At 43.8% G+C, this 18,549-nt stretch overlaps 1 protein-coding gene across 4 annotated transcripts in view; it reads left to right on the forward strand.

The window, feature by feature from the left end:
• TTC28 (tetratricopeptide repeat domain 28) overlaps positions 1–18,549 on the forward strand; it is a 511,132-nt gene that overhangs the window by 473,675 nt on the left and 18,908 nt on the right. For all 4 annotated transcript variants that reach the window (XM_069961294.1, XM_069961296.1, XM_069961295.1 and 1 more), the window contains 4 exons: positions 11,799–11,978; positions 13,044–13,764; positions 17,257–17,381; positions 17,903–18,134. In XM_069961294.1, the coding sequence (XP_069817395.1) occupies positions 11,799–11,978; positions 13,044–13,764; positions 17,257–17,381; positions 17,903–18,134 (1,258 nt within the window). The remainder of the gene's footprint in view (positions 1–11,798; positions 11,979–13,043; positions 13,765–17,256; positions 17,382–17,902; positions 18,135–18,549) is intronic.

Consider the following 18,549-nt stretch of genomic DNA (forward strand, 5'->3'; position numbering starts at 1 on the left):
AGAAAACCTTTTTGTAATGAAAATCATTAAAGTTATACAGGAAAGTCTGTATGATAAGATGCCAATAACCTGTGTGTCCTGATATTCATCACTTTATAATGTGGTTACTTTTAAAGGGGTCCTGCGGGCAAAATGTATTTTTTAATCTTTTATAACATAAGGGAACTTAGACAAATCCCTAATATACACTAATTATGGGAAATGCAAATAAGTGCTATTACCCTCAATTTAGTAGATAAGGCAGGCTCAAGTTCTCTAAAAAAGCAAATGTTCCGGCAGGGGGCGCATGTAAAGAATAGAATAAGAAAAGACATCTATGTAAACGTCTGTGTAGTGAATCAGTGCCCTCTCCTTCCATCCCTCCCTTCCTTCCAGTGGTGCCCAGTGCTTGCAATGTCCCCCCTCCATCCCATCCTGCTGCCTGTCTCCCTTCCATGCAGGGGGGTGAGTGCTCCTTATCTGCTGCTCACCCCGCTGCACCTCCTTCCAAGCAGCTGCCCGTGCCCTCACTGCCGCCCATCTTCTCTGAGCGCTCACCCCGCCGCTCGGTCCTGTGCAGGAGCGCACACCCCAACGGGACCGAGCGGCAGGGTGAGCTCTGAGGCACAGCGGGGCACGGAGCCACAGGAGCTCAGAGAGGACAGGAGGAGGACAGCTGCTTGGAAGGAGGATATAAGTAATCATACACGAAATAAGCTGGCAGGGGAGGAAGCACTCAGCATACACGGTAATTAGAGATGAGCGAACCTTGAGCATGCTCGAGTCCATCTGAGCCTGAGCGTTCGACATTTGATTAGCGGTGGCTGCTGAAGTTGGATAAACCCCTAAGGCTATGTGGAAATCATGGATATAGTCATTGGCTGTATCCATGTTTTCCAGACAACCTTAGGGCTTTATCAAAGTTCTGCAGCCCCCGCTAATCAAATGCCGAACGTTCGGGTTCGGATCGACTCGAACCCAAACCCGGTTCGCTCATCTCTAACGGTAATGCATCAGTGGGGGATTTCGGAGACCCATAAGAGAACTGGGGGGGGGGGGGAGCCCTGACAGGTACACATAGGCTCTTTTTTTTTTTTTTTCATGTATATTAAATAGGGATGGTCCGAACAGAGTATAGCCATAGCCATAGGCTGTATCCCAGTTTTCAGAGCGTTACTCCCGCTGGATCCGCCCGCTCCACGGAGCGGGCAGACAGCGGGAATCTGCTGCCGAGCGTTCGGGTTCATACGAACCCAAACCTTGGCAGGTTCAGACCATCCCTAATATTAAACTATACAAACTTTTTACAAACTTTTTTACAAATTCTGTTCAGTAACAAGTTAAAATTGCAAGGTTCATAATGAATCTCGATACTTGAAGTTTAGTTCGCTCATATCTAACGAAGACCTTGTGCATATGCCAGACCCATCCATATAATGACTCCGCCACACTCAGGTCCCCCCCATAAACTGATGCTTTACACAGTATATTAGATGCCCTAGTACCCTCACAATCTTTTACCCAGTAGTCCTATTGTCAACATAATCATATATGTACAGTATTTCACCTATGGAGTCTTTATTATAATTAAGGTGATGAAAATGCATTTTCCTTTCATTCTTATAACATTTATGGAACAAAAAGATTAAAAAAAAAAAAAAGATTGGTATCAGCAAAATATGAATCACATTCCAACAATGACATGACATGAAAACTTTAAAAGATGCCAACCCTTTCATTTGTATATGAGAATAATCAAAGTACAGTGTTAATGTTACCTCCAATGTAATTGTTAACAGCTTTAATCCACTACCACGAACATGAGAACAATGCATCCTACCCCCGGTGTTATACCAGTATTTGATTTAATTTTTGCCTTGGGTGATAACTACACTATGGTTCCTCAAAGCGCTGTGTCCTTTGCTGTCATAAATGAAGCAACACTTTCACTGACTGCATCTTTAAGAAGCACACAGCATACAACATGAAACATCACCGAAAATTACATCAAATCCCACTTCATCCCTCAAGGATAAAAAAAAAAAAAATGCTTCATTTGTAAAGCTTCCAACATCTAAACAAGAAAAAAAAATATAAATATATATTTTTTTTGTCTGTAGGATATAAGTCGAAAAATAATTTGTCTCATGCGGTTATGTAGGAAACAAAGAAAAACAAATGAAGACAATACAAGTCAAGGATTCTACATAATTCTCACAATAGACCTCCCTTTGGAAGCGGGGACGGTGCTCCGGGCTCCGGCTGAGTCCATCTGACTTATCCAGCTTATTGCCAAACAGTAATTTTTTTAATTTTCGGAAAACTGTTGAGCTGGTCATATCGTTTTTCGTTTCGGATATAAACAGATCGTGTTTAAGGTCTTCAAAGACGCAGAAATGCAGCGCCGGCAAATTGTAATTTGCTGCTGATAGACATAAAGCTTCCCTGGATATAGCTGAGGTCCCAAGATCAAGTCATGTCTTGAGGTTTAGGGCAAACAGAAAAAAAATCTTAGCTGCCTGCTAGAATAAGAAGCAATAAAAGCGTAATAGACATACAGCGGATGAGTAATGTAAGGTGCACTGGCTGCCCTATACACATTGGTTTAGGCTGTTCTGTATTTATCTGAGGTTAGGCCCCTCTCACACCACATCTCTTGTGTACAGGCTGCATACGTGCCTCGCATGATTTCGAGGAGTGTATTAAAGTATGCCTGTGTGTCTGTATTTATGTAGCAGGGCTGTTTGTGTATGGTGATGTAGCAGAGGTGTGTGTCTGTATTAGAGATGAGCGAACCTTGAGCATGCTCGAGTCCATCCGAACCCGAGCGTTCGGCATAGCGGTGGCTGCTGAAGTTAGATAAAGCTCTAAGGTTGTCTGGAAAACATTTATACATGGATATGTTTTCCACATAGCCTTAGGGCTTTATCCAAGTTCAGCAGCCCCCGCTATGCCGAATGCTCGGGTTCGGATGGACTCGAGCATGCTCAAGGTTCGCTCATCTCTAGTCTGTATATTTATACAGCACTTTGTGTATGGTGATGTAGCAGAGGTGTGTGCCTGTATATTAATACAGCACTTTGTGTATGGTGATGTAGCAGAGGTGTGTGCCTGTATATTAATACAGCACTTTGTGTATGGTAATGTAGCAGAGCTGTGTGTCTGTATATTGATACAGCACTTTGTGTATGGTGATGTAGCAGAGGTGTGTGTCTGTATATTAATACAGCACTTTGTGTATGGTGATGTAGCAGAGGTGTGTGTCTGTATATTGATACAGCACTTTGTGTGCCTGTAATGTGTTTATGTAGCAGGGCTGTTTGTGTATGGTAATGTAGCAGAGCTGTGTGTCTGTATATTGATACAGCACTTTGTGTGCCTGTAATGTGTTTTTGTAGCAGAGCTGGGTGTGTATTGTGCATGCTACAAAGTTGTGTGTGTTTTGTTGTAGCAGAGCTGGGTGTGTATGATGTAGCAGAGAAGGGTGTGTATTATGCATGTTATAGAGCTGTGTATATGTACTGTCATGGAGAATGTTAAAGTGGCCCTGTCATTTCAATAAACTTTGACCTCTTCACTGCTATAGACCACCAGGGAAATAAGTAATTAGTAATAAATATTTTTTGCCTGATTTCAGTTGTCTAAACTAGGGGTGTGTCCTTTACAGAACAAGGCCATGTTCACATGGCGTAAGACAAACGGCCATTCTGTGACCCGGCCGGTGTCAGAGAAGATCATCCCAGCTGGTACAGCAGTGTGCGCCTGCATCCCAATTCGCCACTGCATGCAATGGAGCGCGCGGCTCCATTGTGTGCACTGACATGTCAGTTTTTTGCGGCGCCGCTAGGGATCCAGGCCGGAGTGTATACTATGGGGGACATGTATGAAAAGGCGTAAATGCCTTTTTTTTAGGCGCAGATGGGGCAAAAAATATTTGCAAATTGTATTTTTGCAAATATTTTTTTCCCATGTGCCTGCCATGTTTCCCATCTGCGCCACCTTCAAAAGTGGGGCAGAGAGGGGGCGTTATGGGAGTGCAGCAGCACGCAGAGGGGCGTGGCCTCTGCGTGCGCAGCATTTATATTTTTTTCCGTGGAAAAATTATACTGAAACGTACGCCAGCTCTGGCCAGCAAAATTTCCCCACGGACGGGCTCCATGCGATCGGGATTTATGTAGAGGCAATGCACCTCTACATAAATCCCCGGAGCTCCGGAGCTCCGGGGACATTTGTAAGCCCTGCGTAAAAAATGCCGGACTTTATAAATGTCCCCCTATGTGTATAAACTCCGGTCGGGATTCCATAAAGGGCAGCACTATGTAAGTTCTGTAATAATCATGGCCGTTGTTGCAAATCGGCAGCAAAGACCGTGATTATTACAAAACTTACGCAGTGTGAACAAACATAGCCTTATACAGAAGTACAGTGTTCTGTAGGTGTTCTATTACTTCTGTGTGCAACTTGAAGCCATAATAGAACCATATGTGTGAGACCTTGAAGAGAATCTTTCACCCCCCGTGCCAGCGCAGAGCCCAGCCGACCCCCCGATGCAGACCCATATACTTACCGCTTTCACAAAGTCCCGCTCCTGGACCTGGTCCCGTCGCCGAGAAATCCCCGTCCGAAGCCGTGCGCGCTTACCAGAGATCAGTCCGACGTCCATAGAGAATGACTTAAGCTGTCATTCTCTACAGGCGTCGGACTCATCTCTGGTGAGCACGCGCGCGGCTTCGGATTGGGAGGTCTCGGCGGCAGGACTTTGTGGAAGCGGTAAGTATATGGTTCTGCAATGGGGGGTCTGCTGGGCTCTGCCCTGGCACAGGGGGTGACAGGTTCCCTTTAAGCCTTGGTGCATAATATAGAGGCCTTCTTCTACATTTTGTCAGGCATAAGACATCTTGAGCATCCTGTGTGTGGCCACCTATGCTTTGTACTTCCAGAAAATTACAGTGTATAACATTATCACAAGCAGTCACTGAGGTGCAGCTATAGCCAGTAACAGGAGAGCACTAAGTAAGCCTGACTTCCAACGTGTTTCTGTCACACTTGCGTGACATCATCAGGGGAGAAAAAATTGGGGGAATGGATCACTTGGAGGTGCCAGACTAACCCAAACTAAGGTGTAAAATTCAGAGATGTTGTCGATGAGTGAAGTGTGCCTTGGTGGTGTGTTATTTGCTGCCAGCTGGCTACTCACTGTACCCTGTATGTATTGCCGTGGGGCTTTCCTAATTTTTTTCTCCCCTGATGATGTCGTGCAAATGTGAGAGAAATCAGATTCCACCTTTCATTTTTCAAAGAGTCTGTGAGGAATGAAAGGTGGAATCTGATTGGTTGCTAGGGGCAACTGAGCCAGTTTCACTTTACACCATGTTTAATAAATCTCCCTCATTGTGTTTTCCATTGCTTGGAAGTCTATACACAGTTGTATTGAACTGTAAATGCACATTTACCTATTTATACCAGAATGGAAGAATTTCCAGCCGTGGTATCTAATACATGATCCTAATAGCTCAGTTACAGTAATCATAAAAATTTGACCAAATCCAATATTTTTGGTCAAGGTTGTCTCTTTGATAAAAGCCTAATAAATAAATACATCAGCGCGTTTTACCTTAGAGCCCGCTTTTAAATGAATTCCCAAGCGTAGGAAAGATTGGGGCTTAGAACGACTGGTATTTAAAAGGAATCCAATGCCAGATCTAAGAGTGAAATTTCACACACTTCAGTCAGCAGAATATTCTCAGTAGGAATTAATTAGTCGTTGAATAATTCACAAGGACAATGTAGGATGCGTCCGGATCTCCACGTGTTTAGAGAGAATTAGAGAAAATACAAAGTTCAGTGGTTACATTAAATTAACCTAGTAAATGGCGCAGCCACTGTGACTATATTATCAGTAATGTACAAATAAAATCAGCTCATCAAAAGGGTATCACCATCTCAGCTAATATAGTTATACTTGAAGGGCTCGTAAAGTTAAATATTTTTGAAAATAGATTTATTTAGCAAACTTTTCTCCGACCACCATGGTGTTCTAACAGTCCGACCACTGCTTTAAGTGCAGGGCGGTGGACAATGACCTGTCAACAATGGGAGGGAAAGAACAGGCAGATCAGGAGAAGGAGGCAAGTTTGCTAAATTAATGTTTTTGCTAACTTGACAAGTCCTAAATGGTCAAACACAAACCTTAGTCTGGTCCCACATGTACATTTTTTCCTGCTCCTTGTGACTACAGAGCTGGGTGCTGGATGGCTTTGTATGGGTCTGAGGGGTAATATGTTTCCTTGGGGAGAATGCCAAGCAGGTGTAGGGCATCTTAAAGCGATTCTGTAGCAACTGTGAAACCCCCCCAAACTACTTATACCTTGTTGTAGCCTAGGCGAAGTCCTTTCTGGTGGTATGTTTTATAAAGCAGGTTAGGCTTTCATGAGGCAGAAAATCCAACTTTAGTAACGGGGCTGGCAAGTCTAAGAGGCGGGTCGAGAGCGTTCGTGCCCTAGTGTAGCTCCGCCTTTGTGGTGTTGCTGGTCGTCTCCCCCTGCCTCCCGTGCCGCCCCCTGCCCGCCTTCACAGGGTTCCATGTTCCAATTTTTTTGAGCTCCGGCGCCGCTGTAGTGACATGACCGGGTCCGCGCCGCCTCTGTGGTGTCTCCTCTTTCCGTCTTCCACGCCCAGCCCCGGCTCTCATGCCCGTCAGCGGCCACCCTGCCCCATCGCATCTCATGTTGGCGCATACTGCCTATGTCATCTTGTACAGTTCTTGGGATCGGATCCCGCACAGGTGCATACGATGGGGCGGGGTGGCCGCTGACAGGCATGCGAGTTGGGGCTGGGCCAAGAGCGTCACTAAACAGGGCTTGGAAGACGGGCAGAGGAGACACCACAGAGGCGGCGCGGACCCGGCCATGTCACTACAGCGGCGCCGGAGCTCAAAAAAACGCAGCATGCGCATGAGTAGTTTTGGGGGGTTCCATAGTGGCTACAGAGTCGCTTTAAGGGCCTTCTACACAGGCCGATTATATCGCCCAGGAGAGTTGCAAGAAACATAAAAATGACAACGAATAGCCAAGGAGAGGGAAAACACCTGATCTTTTGTTGATTGTATTTTTGGAACATGCTTTAAAATTTATTTCTGGAGGATCCTGGCACTCACCAAAGTTCTTTATGCTCTTTTATTAAAGTGTCACATCAAACAGGTACAATTAAGGAGGACGCATTTTAGCCTATGGCCTTCATCAGCAGTTATTGCCTAGCATGTAAGGGTTCTTTACACATGAAGATTTGTCAGCTGCGAGATCGACGTTCCTTTTCAGTGCCTTTACACGGCACAACAAATCAATCTGCCAGGCTGCACAACCATCCATGTAACATTGGAAGCCATGGAAACTGACAGCACAGATATACATATTTTTCTGCTGTCAGTTTTGAGATCACACAGCAGTACATACTTACCTGGTGCACGGCTGCTGTGATCAGGCATCTTGTGCTCCGGCTCTCCCTTTCAGCCATGTGTCTTCAGGTCCGCCTACTCCAGAATAATTGATGACCAGAGGAGGCGCCACCTGAAGACAGGAGAGATGAAGCACAGAATGCCGGATCACCGCAGCAGCGCACCAGGTAAATATGCACTGCTGTGTGATCTGGAAACTGACAGCACAGATATCTGTATATCTGTGCTGTCAGTTTCCATGGCTGCACAAACGTTAAATGGATTGTTTGTGCAACTCGACTTGTCATGCCGTGTAAAGATACTGCAAATGAGTGCCGATATTATGATTGACAAATTTTCACATATAAAGGACCTTTATATATCACTCCTTTCCCTTTTAAAGCATATTCTAGTTTGTCTTCTAATCCATAATAATGTTTTAAGGCTTTTCTACGGTTCAAACATCGGCTTACAGGGTAGCTACCTCCAATAGGTGACCATAAAAGAGCCATCTTTCTTCCTTCTGGAGGAAAGCTGATTTGCATAAACCCAAAAATATGAAAGGGGTTGGACCTAATTCCTTCTCTTTAATGAACAGAACTGTGCTTATTAAACTAGCTATTCGTAGCCCATCAGTCAAAAATGTTCGTGGCTACCTTAAAAATACCGGACCCCATGACAGGTGTCTCTTTTCCAGAAGCAGAAAGTCCGCTTGATATCTTATGTAGCAATTTCTGCAGGATTTGCTTGCTAAAGCACTTACTGCCAAACACTGTTCTCCATGCCTGCCCCCATGTATTAGTTATGCCAGTTACCTGCTTGAGATGAAGAGAGTTGAACGTGCAATGCGAAGCTAGAAACACGCAGAGCTGCCACAGGTTGATCGCTTCATATTGTTATTTATTTATTTTCCTTTTAACAAAGAAAAATAAATAAACAAATAAATAAATAGGGAAAGCAACCCTTCCTACCTTTCTCTGAGATGGACTATTTAATGTATAGAGATGGCAAGTGTTCTAATGAGGCTTGTTTCTGTATATTAAGCATTAGCTTTAATGATATGCATGCGTCTCCCCTCACATGATATTACTACTATAAATCTATCTTTTCCTCTTTGCTCCGATATCTGCATATTCTTCTCCCGTGAACACACCAGCCTCGCTTGTTTTTCCCTTTTGCTCATTAATATTAATGTATTTGTACGGTCTTCATTTTAAAGGATTTTTTTATTTTTTTATTTTACTTAATGACAGTAAATGGAAGGGAAATGCAAATGTTCTTTGTTATTTCATTTGCCCTGCTCTCGCATGCGGCTTCCATAAACCATAATACCAAACCTCGGGGGTTTCTTCTAAATTGGAACTGTGGTTAGGCAGTTGTCACTATGACTTACAGTAGCTGCTAAAAGTTACCTGGAGCTAATGCTTTGAGAGCACTAAGTCAAACGTAATATAGAAGGAAAAATATTTCTGGAGAACACTTCCCGGTAGTGGGAAGATACTTCTTGTCAGCTCATACTGTGCAGGGAAAGGAAAGATTGAGCAAACGCTGGTAAATTTCGCTTCGGAGAATGTGAGCAAGTTCACCATGGGCTTTGGTCTATGGACGTCTCCCTAAAGGAATCATTGGTTTTTGTAAACAATTTGTCAGAATGAAGTGAAGAGGTTTCTCATGAAGTCTCCCGAGGCAGCTTAATGTCAGCATGGCTGACCCTAAATCTCGGATTCTAGCACATACGCTGATGTGAGCTCGGGATGCCAAATGAGCACAAGTAGGAGATTCCAGTAAATTATGGAACGATTCTTGGGAAAGCATCAGCACCGCACTAAATATGATGTGTTACACTGGGAAGCCATGCTTATGGATGCAAGGGAATCTCAACATATTAAAATATTCAGCACAATTCTGCGCATGAAAAAGAGAGGGATTGCCTGCAACCGAAACACAGGTTTATATGTCTGCCTGTGGAAATGCGTGGGAGCCAGTTTGTATAGATTTATTAAGGATACATTGATTCAAGACGTTTACCTATTGCATATAAGGGATGCAGTAGATAGATAACCAGAAGCGGAATACATTGATACTGGACAGATTCATAGATAGGCTAGGTTCACACTATGTAAAAACGATGGCCGTCTTTTGTAAGAGCAGCCGCCATTGAGTAAATAACATCCGTTATTTAAAAAATAAGAGACGTTATTTGCTCAATGGCAGCCATCGCTATAAAAAAGATGGCCATCGTTTTTACATAGTGTAGACATAGCCATCTATCAATCTGTCCACTTTTATATAAAGGCCCTGTTACACGAAGTGATTATCAGACGTATTTGGCTGATTACGGATTATCAGCCAATATGCACGATGTCGGCTGATCATGTTTAAAGACAAAACACAACAATAACAACTATCTGCCGCCATCTCTCCGTGTAATAGGAGACAGCAGACCGCCACTATCTCCTATGGGCTCCCCGGAACCCCCTTGCGCACCCTGTGTAATAGGGGCTTTAGTCTATTGTTTATTGAAACTATTGGCAGTGGATATTTTACCTTTGGTAACTCAACAGCCATGTCAGCATATTTTATTACTCATTTGCCCCTGTCCTCGGGGAAGCATACAATCTAACTTCTTTATTTTATGTCATGTTCATGTATGGTAGGGTCATTAACTTTTAACGTGTCATTAGAGTTTTAGATTGTGATCTTGGAAGGGAGAGGGAGGAGGGAGAGATCGAGAGAAAAGCTCTCACACAGATTTTTGTGTCTTCAGCAGAAAGCAGCAGCTCAGAACTGGGGGAAGGAGACTGAATAGATGATAACAAGTATGGAATGAATTTTTAGTCTCACCATATGAAAAGTTATGTTTGAGCGGAATACCCCTTTAACCCCTAGACGACCCTAGGCGTACCCATACGTCCTGGGCCACCTAGAGGTGTTCAGAGCAGGGCCTCGCTGCGGCCGCGCTCTGAACCGCCATGGTACCGGATGCCGCATGTAGCCCGGGGCCGCGGCTATTAGCGGGCACGGTCCCATCGCCGTCTCCGCTAATTAGATAATCGGATGCAGCTGTCAAAGATGACAGCTGCATCCGATTACCTGATGCAGCTGTTCCCTGGTGTCTAGTGGCGGAGATCGCCCCCCCCCCCCCCCCCGGGATGTTGTCCCGGAGGTGCGATCCACGTGTCTTCACCTGGCCTGGGTCTGCGCCGTAATGGTGCTGATCCCGGCTCGGCATTCGGTTGCTTCTGGCTGCAGCTGCTTCTGGCTGCAGCATAGATCTCAATGAGAGATCAGTGTACTTATACACTGGGGGAATAACCCTAACCCCAGGGGGGCTTCTAGTATAAGTGTAAAAGAAAAAAAAAGTGTAATTATTAATAAAAAAAGCCCCCTCCCCTAATAAAAGTGTGAATCACCCCCCTTTTACCATGTTATAAATAAAAATAAATAAACATGTTTGGTATCGCCGCGTGCGTAATCGCCCGAACTATTAATAAATCACATTCCTGATCTCGCATGTTAAACGGTGCAATCGCAAAATAATCCCAAAGTGCAAAATTGCGCATTTTTGGTCGTATGAAATCCAGAAAAACTGTAATAAAAAGTGATCAAAAAGTCGCATATGCGCAATCAAGGTACCGATAGAAAGAACACATCATGGCCCCAAAAATGACACCTCACACAGCCCCATAGACCAAAGGATAAAAGCGCTATAAGCCTGGGAATGGAGCGATTTTAAGGAATATATATTTGTTAACAATGGTTTGAATTTTTTACAGGCCATCAGATACAATATAAGTTATACATGTTATATATCGTTTTAACCGTAACAAATTGAGGAACATACATAACAAGTCAGTTGTACCCCAGGGCGAAGGGCGTAAAAAAAAATACCCTCCAAATAAAAGAAATGCAGGTTTTTTTTTTTCAATTTCACCACACATTGAATTTTTTTGTGGGTTCGCAGTGTACTTTATGAAAAAATTCAGCCTGTCATTTCAAAGTACAATTAGTGGCGCAAAAAATAAGGGCTCATGTGAGTCTCTAGGTGGAAAAATGCAAGTGCTATGGCCTTTTAAGCACAAGGAGGAAAAAACGAAAACGCAAAAATTGACATTGGCCCGGTCCTCTAAGGGTTAAGTAGTCACCCACTGAAATAAAAGACAAAGTGAAATAAGAGACAAAAAAAATGTTTAAAATAATAGTTTTCCTGGTAATTTCATGTCTGCGACTGCACTAATAAGTTCCCAAGGTCGGACTTCTAAGGTAATTATATCAGTATTTAACACAATGTGATAAAAATGAAACTTTTATGAACAGGTTCCATCTCTGCGATGAATGAGGAAGCATCTGCTGGAGTAATAGGATGTTTTATATTCCATCTCTGCAGGGACTTATGCATTCCAGCGGACCTGTGGGGAGACACCGACAGCTGGTGCTGGTACTGGAGGGAGAGCTCTACCTTATTCCATTCGCTCTCTTAAAAGGAAGCTCATCAAATGAGTATCTTTATGAACGCTTCAGTCTGATTGCTGTCCCCTCCATCCGATCTCTGAACATAAACTCCAAGGTAAGGGGAGAGAAGATTGCTTCACCTCAGATGACAGTAATTCGCTGATACATCTTTAATACTTTCCTCCTGTCTATGAGTGACAGCATTTATTGTTACCTGTGGCTATCAGCTGGATGGGGCTATCATGAGGTGTATTAGTGAAGCCTCCGGACACTTATTCTCCAGCCTTCATCTGCAGTCTTCGCCCTGTGTATCTGACATCATTTCCCGGCAGCAGATGAGTGTACTTATCCTGATGGGGGCAGTGACCTGGAGGCTGGGCTGCATGGGAAAGGGGGCACGTTATAATGGGAGGGGGAGCTGTAATAAAAAGGAGCTGTGATGGAAGCAATATACCATAAAGATGTCAGCGTGTTGGCTATCTTATAACATGTCACTATTATAATTGTAAGTTTGTAAAAGTTGTTACCCTCCATAGTACAGCGCATATCCACTTCTAGATCAGATTCACATATGCAATCTTCCAGACAAACCTAGAAGTGTAGAAGACAATTATCAGTTGTTTCTAGCAAACTGAAAGGTGTTATCCAGGTAACAAAAACAATATTCTAAACAATCCCCCTTCCCAATACCACCCTATGTCTAATATTCAAGTATAACCTATCTTGCACCCTTTCCCAGTTTTTTTTCTCAGACACCCATTCTGGATGTCTAAAATCATCTTCTTTGTGTGCTCTCTGACAACGTTCTGCTCCCTCTTCCCCCTCCCTTTGTAGACAGAAGACATGTAATCTTCTCTCTGGGGGACAGGTTAGCTGTCTATTGACTTCAAGAGACAGCATCTGCATCTCCATGCACCTGTGCTGCTTCCATAGTCTTACATGTGTCCCTGAGCCTGGGTTTCTGTAATATGAAAAGTTTCAGTTCTACCTCTGCTTGCTGTCAGTGAGTGAAGGCATATGTACCTGTCTTTGTGTCTTGATGTTCTTAGAGTCTGGATGGAACTAGAATGTCTTCATCCACAGTCAGCAAGCAGAGATCTAAACCTACACTACACCCCCACCCCCCAGTAAAAAGATGCTCATGGTTTATCACCATAACTTTTGTATATTGATTTTTCAGTCTCACTTACGGAAGAATGCTCCAATCTACTCAAGTTCTACCTCGATGGCAGCTGTCATAGGGAACCCTAAACTTCCCCCATCCGTGATGGATAGATGGCTGTGGGGTCCAATGCCCTCAGCGGAAGAAGAAGCCTACATGGTGGCCGAATTGTTGGGATGTCAACCTCTGGTCGGCGGTTTAGCCACAAAGGACAAGGTCATGAGTGCACTCACACAAGCCGAATGCGTCCACTTTGCCACCCACATCTCATGGAAACTTGCAGCTCTGATACTAACTCCTAATAGCGAGAACAACCCTGGAACCACTAAAAGCACCTTTGGCAACACCTATACTATTCCGGAGTCCTTACAAATGCAGGACGATGCCAGCGATGTAGAGAGTATAACAGATTGTCCACCACTCCAAGAATTCCTGTTGACAGCGGCAGATGTCCTGGATCTTCGGCTCCCCGTTAAATTAGTAGTTCTTGGATCTTACCAAGAATCCAGCAACAAAGTTACGGCAGATGGAGTTATTGGCTTAACAAGAGCCTTCCTGGCTGCCGGGGCTCAGTGCGTCCTTGTATCTCTTTGGCCCGTTCCTGTTGCGGCTTCAAAAATGTTTGTTCATGCTTTTTATTCGTCACTTCTAAATGGAATGAAAGCCAGTGCTTCCCTCTCGGAGGCCATGAAAACGGTGCAGAGCAATAAGCAGTACTCCCATCCATCAAACTGGGCAGGTATGATAATTACCGCGTGTCTACACTGTACATCATTTTTATTGGATGCAGCTGCTATCCGTGTCATTTGTAGCTGCGTCTCGCGACTTGACATTACATTTGCAGTAGATCTTTAATTGTCTTCATTTCTTTTGAGTGTTGTAGCCCGAATTTTATCCGCTTTACTATCTGCAAGAAAATCTGATTATAATCTAGAAATTCTTTGGAGCCTATATTGGAAAATTATTTTTTATCTTCTTAAGGCCATGTTCAGACCTTGTAAGAGACCGGCCTTTCCGTGACCCGGCCGGGTTACAGAACGGCCCGTCTAAGAAAAGATCACCTGCAGTACCGGCGGATAATCTTTAGCGCCGCTGAGTTCTGATGTGAGCGCATCCATACACACCCTCATCAGAACTCTCCATTGCACACTATGGAGCTTGCTCCGCAGTGTGCACTGACAGGGTTTTCTGCGGCCGCTATTCAATGAATAGCGGACGCAGAAAACGTACATGTCAGTTTCTCGCAGCGCCACTAGAGGTCCCGACCGGAGTGTATGCTATGTGTATACACTCTGGCCGGGATTCCATAGGCGGCAACGTCACATATATTTTCGTATTAATCACAGCCGTTGTTGCAATCGGCAACAACATCCGTAGTTTTACGAAAATATACGTAGTGTGAACATAGCCTAAGACTGAATTCACACGTCCCGGGAAATCAAATCAATTCATTCAAATCATCTGTGCCTCGTCCCCCACCGTGATCTGTGCCACAAAAAAATAGGACATGTTATAGTGCGGAGGAGAATAGCGGCACAGAGCCCCAAATAAAGGTGCATAACCCTCTCTACCACCCGGAAGCAAAGGTGACAAGAGCGCATAATCTGACAATTACTCGCCTACTCCCTCACCGGAAGTGATAACTTCTGGATAACGTGTAATCCGGCGCTCCTGTCATCTCTGCTGCTGGGCGGTGGCAAGGGGGGGGGCTGCACCTCTATTGGGGGATCCATGCCGCAATCCTCTTCCGGACATGACCTGTCACAGATCGCGGAGGGGGTCGCTGCACAGATCATCTAAATGAGGCCTAAAGCTCAACAAATTTATGAAATTATTACGTCATCGGCCTTTGCACATTTAGGTTCTTATAAAGAAGGCATTTTAATATGCATGACTATCCCATTAATATAAAAAGAGACGGACGCGCCTGGCAGTGACAGTCAGCTCAGCCAATCACAGGCTGTGGAACTGTCCCGTCTCAGTCAGTGATTGGCTGAGCGGGCTGTCACTGCCAGGCGAGGCTGTCTCAGAAATGGAGGTGTGTCATAGGCATGTAAGGGAGCACCCATCTAGCAGATCGCGTTTACTTACACTATGAATCAGGCCACATAATACGGCTCTTACTCAAAACATCATGATGATCCCTTTAGTGATCCAGTGAGTTTACAGAGCATTGTTCCAATTTAAGGGTATGTTCACACTGAGGAATAGGCGAGTAATTGAGAGGAAAGTTTTCTGCTTGAAATTTCTCCTTCTTCGGATTTGGCACAGAATTTGAGCTGAAAGCTGAAATTCAAAGCACTATTTAAATCTATGGGATTTCTCTTGTGGAATCCACCCAAAGAATTGACATTTATTGAATCGAAAACGGATCCATGGCGGAACATTCCGCGTCTATCCCATTGAACTCAGTAGGACATTGCTCTGTACATATTTTACAGGCGGAATTTTAAGCGGAATAGGTTCGCGGATTCAGCTTGAAATTCCTTGTCTATTCCTCAGTGTGAACCTACCCTAAAGATGGGAGCAGCTGAAACCACAGCACAAGGCAATTCTTTATGTACCAATCACATCAAATAGGAGGCTGAAAGATTACGGTGCAGTTCCTAATGAGAAGCAATTAGACCTTTGCTCCTAATAATCCAATATCACCTGGAATGACACAGATTGCTGATTGGTTGAGTTACCGCCCCCCTGCTGCTAACAATGGAGCGGTGTAATAACACCGGGATGATGCAGTAGTATTGTTACTGCTCTCCCTATGTGGCAGTAACTAATCTGTACAGTAATCCACAAAGATTCAGCAAATTAAATTATTGATCGGTATTCTTTAGTACGGGGGAATTTCTTGTTTATTGCCTCTCATACGTTAACCGAAACATAATGGCAAGGAAAAGGTTGGGATCAATATTTCAGTATTACCACTTTATTAAGTTAAGAAATTAAATGAAAATCCCACAACTAGAACACTTGGAAGAATGAGGTTTACTAAATGGATTTCCTATTGTACCTTATAGCGGTAATAATTACAGATAAATGGAACATAGCCGCTTACTGGGGAGAGGGGGATGGATGGCTTCATTTGGGGCCATGTTAATTATTCAGACTGTAGACAATGAATTTGCCACTTGTGGCCCATAAATGCAGATCCGCAGTTTTCAGCAAGTATTTTAGCACTGGGAGAAATTGTAAAAAGCTGCAGTTTTACCTCGACCTCCGCACTCAGCAGTTTTGGTGTCTGACGCTGGATAGGTCAACGGCGCTAGTCGCAGTGTAAGCAGGGCAACATAGAAGGCAGGGGGGACATACAGTATAGATTTACTAGCTTTAAAAATCATAAAAACAACTTGAAATAATCTTTACTCATGTCACATTACCACATTCACATTTCTGCTGGAGTCAATAGGCGTTTACAAGCTGAGCATATATGGTACAGCTAGGGGATATAAGGGTATATGGACATATAAGCCAGAGAGCAACAACATTTCAATGGCTTAAGCGGATTATAATAGGTCCATTTTAGGCAGTAGCCCGGGGCCCTAAGTTCCTGGGGGGCCAATGGCCGCCCAACACTCTCCTGGCTACAGTTCTGCCATGATTTGCAAAAAATTGCTGCTTTTTTACCGTGATTTTGCACAAAATAGGTCATCATGATATTATCTATCCTGGACTATGTAAACCGTGCTAGTGCTGCCATACTTACAGTAGGGTGGGGGGCCCAGGCTTGGTGAACAGCCTGAGGCCTATAGTTAAAGTGTAGCTGTCATTATAACTTTCAAAATCTAAATCAACAGGGTTTTTCGGGCTGATCTCTCTGCTTCCAGCTATTTTCTGTGTGAGCTGATGCTGCGGTTCCGGCAGATAACTTATCGGGGAGGTGCCTGCTATAAGCACCCCACAAATCTGATGAGGGTGCCCTATGATGACAGGCCATAGACAAATGTGGCCTTTAACTCAATGAGTCATGTAACTGACACCATGTTTAGCCCTGTAATCCTATAGCATTAGGCCAGACCATACTACGGATGAGCAACATTTTGACTATATGCATACTAGAATATTACTATAACTCAATATTCAATATTGCAATATAGAAAGTGGTGTAAACTGCCCACAGCAACCAATCACAGCTCAACGTCCAGCCGGTAACTTTGGGCCCCGTTGTAAATCATCTAAATGCTTGCACTGAATTGTACTGATTTTATATTTCTTGTCTGTTTCCTCTCCACAGGATTCATGCTTATCGGGAGTGACGTGAAGCTGAATAGTACATCATCATTGATTGGTCAGGCTCTATCGGAGATCCTCCAGAACCCTGAGCGAGCAAGAGATGCTCTGAGGGTTTTATTACATCTGGTGAGATCATTTCACATCTCAGTTTTAGGATGTTCACCTGCATAGTATTAATCTACACTTTAATAAAGACCTTGCTGAATAGAGATTTACATGTAATTTACATGTAGTATTAACCTTCACTTTAATAAAGACCTTGCTGAATAGATTTACATGTAGTTTACATGTAGTATTAACCTACACTTTAATAAAGACCTTGCTAAATAGAGATTTACATGTAGTTTACATGTAGTATTAACCTACACTTTAATAAAGACCTTGCTGAATAGAGATTTACATGTAGTATTAACCTACACTTTAATAAAGACCTTGCTGAATAGAGACTTACATGTAGTTTACATGTAGTATTAACCTACACTTTAACAAAGACCTTGCTGAATAGAGATTTACATGTAGTGTATAGCCAGTGTTCATTCACAGGTTCTGATTTCTATGGAGAATGGTCAGCTGTCACCCTCTATACCACATCTGCTATGTTTTCTCTTCATATTAATTCCATTCTATCACATGTCGTTACTTTCCAGGTTGAAAAGTCTTTACAGCGGATTCAGAATGGACAGCGGAATTCTATGTATACATCACAGCAGAGCGTGGAGAATAAAGTGGGGGGGATACCAGGCTGGCAGTCACTGTTAACAGCTGTCGGATTTCGACTTGATCCACCGGCCAGCGGACTTCCTGCAGCAGTCTTCTTCCCGACATCTGATCCTGGGGATCGTCTTCAGCAGTGCAGCACAACCATACAGTCCCTCTTAGGTACCTTTCATTTCTAATACTAATAAACAGAGATAAGTGAACCAAACTCCCGAACCAAGATTCTTTTCGAACTTTGCAAAAAGTTCTGTTCAATACGGAACCAAATTTTTTGCAAAGTTCATAAAGATGGCGGCCGTCCCAAAAAAAAAAAATTTTTTCCCCCACTTTTCTGTGCTCTCCCAGTGTCCTCCTCCGGGTCTCCCATGTTTTCAACTGTCTACAGCCCATTCAGTCAATGACTAACTGACCAAGACAGGCCAGAGCCACGACCAGTGATTGGCTGAGACAAGAGTGACAGCCCGCTCAGTCAATCACCGGCTGTGGTGCTGTCCCATCTCAGTCAGTAATTGGCTGAAAGGAATTTTGGCAGCTGCAGAAGAAATACCAGAGATTGGAGAAGGAGGACACCAGGGGA

This window comes from Dendropsophus ebraccatus, chromosome 3 (genome assembly GCF_027789765.1).
Source record: "Dendropsophus ebraccatus isolate aDenEbr1 chromosome 3, aDenEbr1.pat, whole genome shotgun sequence".
Lineage (NCBI taxonomy): Eukaryota > Metazoa > Chordata > Amphibia > Anura > Hylidae > Dendropsophus > Dendropsophus ebraccatus.